Source organism: Papaver somniferum, chromosome 8 (assembly GCF_003573695.1).
Source record: "Papaver somniferum cultivar HN1 chromosome 8, ASM357369v1, whole genome shotgun sequence".
In the NCBI taxonomy this organism is placed as follows: Eukaryota; Viridiplantae; Streptophyta; class Magnoliopsida; order Ranunculales; family Papaveraceae; genus Papaver; species Papaver somniferum.
The window spans coordinates 370,147-377,245 of record NC_039365.1 but is presented as its reverse complement, the minus strand read 5'-3'; the positions used below and the strand labels follow the sequence as shown (position 1 = coordinate 377,245).

General features: G+C 34.1%; 2 protein-coding genes across 2 annotated transcripts; both read left to right on the top strand.

Moving 5' to 3' along the window:
- Positions 1-1,099: 1,099 nt before the first annotated feature.
- Positions 1,100-2,303, top strand: LOC113302916 (heavy metal-associated isoprenylated plant protein 39-like). Its single transcript, XM_026551882.1, has 3 exons — positions 1,100-1,269; positions 1,566-1,641; positions 1,726-2,303. Exons 1-3 carry the CDS (start codon positions 1,264-1,266, stop codon positions 2,037-2,039), a joined length of 396 nt encoding a protein of 131 aa, XP_026407667.1. The 5' UTR covers positions 1,100-1,263; the 3' UTR covers positions 2,040-2,303.
- Positions 2,304-3,899: 1,596 nt separating this feature from the next.
- On the top strand, positions 3,900-4,944 carry LOC113306270 (heavy metal-associated isoprenylated plant protein 39-like). The gene is made up of 3 exons (XM_026555228.1): positions 3,900-4,040; positions 4,338-4,413; positions 4,502-4,944. The coding sequence occupies exons 1-3, from the start codon at positions 4,035-4,037 to the stop codon at positions 4,777-4,779; spliced, it is 360 nt and encodes a 119-aa protein (XP_026411013.1). The 5' UTR covers positions 3,900-4,034; the 3' UTR covers positions 4,780-4,944.
- Positions 4,945-7,099: the final 2,155 nt, after the last annotated feature.

The following is a 7,099-nucleotide window of genomic DNA, read 5'->3' as shown; positions in this document are numbered from 1 at the left end:
GGCTTATCCGGATATGCGTGTGCTTCAAGGACATTTGACATACGTGTCGTATTCCCATCATTTCGTCCCTGTTCATTGGCATTTGCATCAAAATCCATCACCAGATCTAATAAGGCAACTCTACTCTGGGGAGAAATAATTGGTCCTTCTCTATCTTTTGGGCTCCCAATCACATTGATGCAAATTCCAACAATTTCCATTTTACTGTCTAGTTTTCTTGGGGTAAAAAATTCGTGTCGTAGAAGGGTAACGACTAACGAGAAAAAAAGAACTGCAGGGATTCATGGTGCGAGATCAAAGTCAAGTCAACGAGCAGTGTTGTCGTCCAATTAATTTATTAGCAGCACATGAGGTGTACGTCTTACACGGTTACCACTAGCTAGTTCTTCTGAGGTGTATTTGTGTGTAGTATGTTATCAATCAATCAAGCGTTGTCACTAGGAATCTGAAAATCCACATTTTAGCCGTCTTAATTCATCAAACCGAATGCGCGTGGTCGCGTTGAAATGGAAGCAACAGCAACCCCAGAAGAACCCATTGAAGAGATAGTCTGATTAATACAATTGGACATCAGCAATTAATGTCAGAAAAGAATGTTGCGAAAACAGCATCTTCTTCCAAACCGGACAAGAATACCTCCATAAGCTGAGTGGACGAGGTTTTACCTATCCACAGAACTGGACTTGTCCAAATTTATTGACCAAAGTCAAGGTGGATGTCAAGTAGTGATATAGAAATTAAAGCCCACTATCTGACTCCCCACTCTCAATGGTAAAGCTGCAGCTCAGCTTTTAAGTATCGGGATTGGAAAGCATATTCACTAAATCAGGTGCCATATCCAATCCATCGAGACTTAGGAAAAAGAAAATTGATAATGCAGAAAAAATCACAGGGAGTGAGTGATGATGATAGGTGCGAGTTCAAGTCGCAGTGAAGTGAAGTCAAGTCAACGAGCAGTGTTGTCGTTCCAGCACCTTCTTGGAAACGTCTTCTTGCCAATAAAAATCAAGTTCATAGGGACGACGGTCCTCCTCTCTTTTCCCAAGGGAGTTTTATAGTAAATGACAAGATCTTTTGTTTATAAATTCCGTCTCTCTTTCATTTGTGTCATCAAGTTTCAACCTTCACCTCTTTTCAAACTCTCTGAACCTCTGTATCTATCTCTCTCAGGCAGCAATTCTCTCCATTTGTTTATTTAAAGCTTCATCACTGCTACTACTAGTGAAGTAGCAGTTCTTTCAATCAATTTTCAGAGGAAAAACAATGAAGGTAATAAACTCAGATACTCACTCTCTTTAATTTGAATTCTGAAATTTCTATGGTTGTTTGAAATCATGTTTTTAATTGTAAAACAGAGTTGAATTTTTGATACAAATCCAAGGATTCTTCATGGGTTTTTTGAGAATTGTACTTTAATGAACAAAAAACTCATCATTCATTTCCACTTTGACAAAAAGAAGAACAGAGTCTTTTCAGTTTCCCACTTTTCTTGTCCTTTACAATGTAATGATGTAATTAATCTATCTTCATCATCTAATTAACATTTAATCTGGTTTCTGTGACAGAAAGTTATAGTTTCTCTGGATTTACATGATGACAGATGCAAGCAAAAAGCCATGAAATCTGTTTCTGGCGTTTCAGGTACTGTCCAATTCAATGAAACCCGATTTCGAAATTTAATTTCAATTACTGTTTTTCTAATTAAAATTTGGAATTCAATTACAGGGGTTGAATCAGTATCAGTGGACATGAAAGAAAAGAAGTTGACAGTAATTGGAGATGTCGATCCAATTGATATCGTTAGTAAACTCAGAAAACTCTGTCACACAACAATTGTTTCAGTTGGACCAGCAAAAGAACCAGAGAAGAAGAAGGAAGAACCAAAGAAAACTCTTGAACAACAAACAGCTGATCTTGCTGCTGCTGCTTATAAAGCTTACAATTGTCAAATGGCAACACCTTATTATGATCCTCGTATGACTTCCCGCTACTATGTTCAGAGCTGTGAAGAAAATCCTAATGCTTGTGTTATTTGTTAGGAGGGTAGAAAAAGATTGGATTTTGATGAGAAGAGAACCCATTGAATTAGGATAAGAATTAAACCCTTAATTGGTTTCATTTGTTGATTCAAAAATCTTGGGTTTGTATAGATTTTATTTTTACTATTAGTATTAGTTTCAATCCAAGGTGATGTGTTGTAATGTGGAAGTGAAAAACACATAAACTTATTTCATTGTTTCACCGTGTTGAATAGGAAATTTCATAATGTTGAGAAATTGAATTGAATTGCTTTGAAATTGAAATGACTTTGAGACTATTATCATCCAACATTGAAGTGTCATCAAGCACAAAATTAGTATGCTCCCATTTGAGAAATATTTAGAGTACAATATTGGTTGATGGTGATATCTATTGTTCCATGACACTTAAATTTAAGTTTAACATACATAGAGTCGGTTATAGACTTTGTTGATTTATGTTTCATCTTTTTCATTATTTGGTAAAATTTGTTACAAGTCGTTTTCAGAATTTGGTGATCTCTGTTTCATCTATTTTATTTTTGGTAAAATATGTTACAAGTCGATCTCAGTGTTGTTGACTTTCATTTCATCTTTTTAACCTTTCGTAAAATATATTATAAGTCGATTTCAGAAATTGTTGATCTTTGTTTCCCTTTTTTTTTGTTTTTCTTAAAATGCATTTCTAAGATAACATCATCTTCACAAGCGATTCGTAAGAGTAAGACATACTGAATTTGATGAAATCATGTTTTTATATATAACAATAAGTCTAATACCATAAGCCCATAACTAATACAAAAAAAAATGGTTATGATGATGTTTAAAAGGCCGTTGTCATATCCATATTAGTCCCCAAGATTTCATATAATATAGTATTATAGTGGAGACTATTAAGATCTTGTTCAGAATCCTCTCTCCTAAATTCCCTACATAACCGTTTTTTCCAAAAAAAACTATTCAAACCTGATTTTTTCTATCTATTCAATCTTTTTCGTCTTCAAACCTATATTTACTTGGATTGAATCTGATATATCAGATCTTTTTTCTAGTAAATTTGGGTTTGTAATTTATAATAAACTTTTCTGCTTTCAATAAAAATCACCTTGTTTTAGGTTTTAGAATTTATATTTATGTTTCTGTTATTCTATATACAATGCATGTTCTATGCCTTCTAATAATTTCAATTCTATTAGCCACTAGTGTGTTTTTATTATAGCCTATGTGCTCTTATATTGAAATCCGATGAGAGATTCAAGTATATCTTTGAAGACGATCAATTCCGACATGACGATGATCAGGCTTTATATATAGAAGATCAATGGCTATCAAAATGGATCGTGATCACAATGATTAAGGGAAACTACTTCTACAACGGATTTCATCTTACTGAAGAACAAGCCTCTAAATGGTTGAAGATTAATCAAAATACCATTAATCAGATTAGTCTTTTTCGTTTTTTTTGGTTTCATGTAGATCAAAAAATTAACATTGTAAATTGGTTATATCAGTGTGCGATGTACAATGATGAAACAGGAGGGTATGTTTATCTACCACTTCTATCATGTAAGAATCCAAACCTCAATTTAAATGAGATAATTTAATAATAAAGAATATTTTTTTTATTGTTAGCTCTCATTATTTACTTCCTAGGACCCATAAAAAGTGATACTCTCATTTCTTTTAGTTTCACCTTTTTTCTATACAAAAATGGAAAAATAAAAATATCCTTTTTCCTTAGACCCAGAGTATTTTATTGTTACAGTAAATCGGTTATAAGTAAGAACCACATGTACTATTCGGGTAGCAAGTGACTCAGAGCCACGTGTTCTAATTGGATGTCGGCTTACGAATCGAGATTCCCCCAGGACCTAGTTTTCAACGCTCCGTTGGTATAAATCTTGTATTTCAATCCATCCTTGAACCGTCCTCTGCACCTCTCCATCGCTAATCCTTTTTCTTAATCTTAGTACTACTAAACTCAAGTGCTCATCACTTCACCATCGATTTTCAACAATGAAGGTAAGAACACGTACTAAATTTCTTATTAAGATTCTTCATCTACGAATTTTCTTGAATTTGTCTAACCTTTAGCATAGTCAACCCAAGATTTTTGTGTGTAAACAACTACAAAGATTCATTTTTGTCATCAATTGAGCTGAATTTTGATCGAAACTATACAATTTCTGTTGGATTCTTCATGGGTTTTTTGAATTTTGATCATTGATTCATCACTTTGAGAAAAAGAAGAAACAGAGTCTTTTCAGTTTCCATCTTCATCTTCTAATTAAATTTTCATCTTTTTTGTTTTTGTAACAGAAAGTTATACTAAAGTTGGATATACACGATGATAAGTGCAAACAAAAAGCCATGAAATCTGTTTCTGGGCTTTCAGGTTCAAGATTTTCAAATTAATTTTTGATGAATTCAAAATTTGTCAGCAATATAATTTTAGTTGTGATTATAAATTGGATTATTTACAGGGGTTGAATCAGTTGCGGTGGATTCGAAAGAATCAAAAATGACAGTAATCGGAGATGTTGATCCAGTTGAGGTTGTAAACAAACTGAGAAAACATTGTCATACAACGATAATATCGGTTGGGCCGAAAGAAGAACCGAAAAAAGAAGAACCGAAGAAAGAAGAGCCACCGAAAAAAGCAGAGCCACCGAAATGCACGCCGGAACAACAACTAGCTAATCCACCACGTTATTATGTCGAGAGTTGCGAAGAAAATCCAAATGCTTGTGTGATTTGTTGATTCGAAATCTTGGGTTTGTATAGTTTTTAGTTTGATCATCATTTTTAATTCAAGATTATGTCTAATGTGGAGTGTCAAGTGTTATCAAGCACAATTTTTTATCTTTTAACACTGTTAATATATGGCGATGTCTATTGACATTGTTCATTAGGTTTGAGTTCACTATGCAGTGCGTCGGTGTCAGAATTCGTTGATCTCTGTTTGATTTTAACAAGCTTTAACCAAAAATTTTTGACCATCATATACCGTTAAAATACGGATTAAGATCGGCCAATTCTCTTTGATGCTTGGGAATTGAGAGCTCGTTTGGTTCATGGTCTTGGTAGGAAAATAAAGGGAAAAAAAAAACAGAAAATGGGCTATATAGCCAAAATTGGGTGTTTTCTGGGTCATATGGACAGTTAGGATACGGCCTGGGTCAAATGTCTAAAGGAATCTTTCAATATTGAGTTTACGTTACTGCCCTTCATATCACAGAAAACCCATTTCTTCTCTCGTCTTCTTCGTCACCCTGAACATAAAACAGATCTGAAACCAGCTCTCGTTCTCCATTGCCGCCATCAACACCGTGGAAAATCAAACTCCCTCTTCAAAAAAACTTCACCACAACCAGCTCCACCAATTTGCTATTCTTACTATCCATTACAGACAAAACCCAATTTCAGTTTCTTCAAAATTCTCATACCACCAATCAAATCTATCTCTATTTCTCAACCCACTTTCAGTTTCTTCAAAATTCTCATACTACCAATCAATTCTATCTCTATTTCTCAATCCACAAAAAAGAACAACCAAAATTTCCCATAAAAAACTCATCTTTCGAGCTTCTTCTTCATCACCATCTACTGGGGATTCTGAAAATGAGTCTAATAATTTGTCTTGGTCGTGAATTTCTCGCTCAATTCGTCGTGGGTCTGAACGATTCTTCTCAAGTTTTGGTAAATCAGTGAAAAAAGAAACTGGATTTGATTTAAATGAAGATAATAGGAAAAGTGATTTTGTTTGTTAGTGATGTGAAAAACAAGAGTGGGGCTGTGATTCATCGTTTTAGGTTTGAATTGCTACCTGGGTTTGTTGATTGGAACAAGCTTGACCACTGAAAGGTATAACCCTTTTCTTCAATTCATACCATTTTGTACACTTTGCTGTCATTTTGGATGCGAAAATGAACATTTTTTTTCTTGGAATTATGCTTAGGATGTTAAGAATTGGGAATCAAAGAGAATTGGGGCATTGGTGTTGTATGTTTGTGTTGTGATCATTTTATTTCAAAGGGTGTATATGGATTTTAAAGCTCCTCGGATAACTCAAATCAAGCAGGAGTTAACTGAGGCTTATATGGAGGCAGTAATCCCTGAGCCATCTCCAACTAATATCAAGAGGTCAGTGTAGCATTTCTCTTCAGTTCATGTCAATCGGGTCTTGAATATGATTCCATCCAGTTTTAAACTGTCCTGTTTTAATGTGTAAATTGATTGATTTTTTTCTTCTTCTGGAAATGTGGATATACTCATTTTTCTTTTCCTTTTAGGTAAGGGTTCTTGTTCAATAACATGATAAAATTGGTTTTATTTCTATGTAAACTAGAACAAAACTGGTTTCATTGTTTATAAATGTGAAATGTATATGTCAATTTTCTTGTTAATGTATCGATCTGTAAACACACTAATTTGCATTTTGTGAATTTGTGTACATAGTAGTATAAAATATGATGCAATTGAGTTTCTGTTGAATATTTCTCATCTTAGTGCACGTTCCGATGCATTTTCCGGTTCCAGCATCTGCTTCCACTGGATGATTCTGGTTTCATCATGTGTTTCCTTTGGATGAAACACTGTTTCATCTTGTGTTGCCCACTATTGACATGTCGTCAGAGCAGATTTGGTTTGATTGTTCTTGTTTTCATCTTGTGTTTCTTTTGGATGAAACATAAGCTAAGAGCAGTAACTTAATTTTCGTCTCATTGTTATTGTTTGCCGTATAGATTATCGCTACTTCGAGTTTGATGGAAACCTGTTTACATGAAGAGGTAAAGAGACTGCAAAATCTTGTGTATAGACTAACCACGAAGATAGATGTAAAGAACCAAAGGATGGAATTTGGTTTCATCCTAGGATGAAATTGGGTTTCATCCTATACTAAATTGGGTTGAATTTGGTTTCACCCACTTTAAACTAGGATCCTATACTAAATTGGGTTGAATTTGGTTTCACCCATTTTAAACTAGGATGAAACCAGTTACATCATGTTTTAAATTTAGTTGAATTTGGTTTCATCGATATTTAGGCTGGGATGAAACCAGTTTCATCATGTTTTAAAA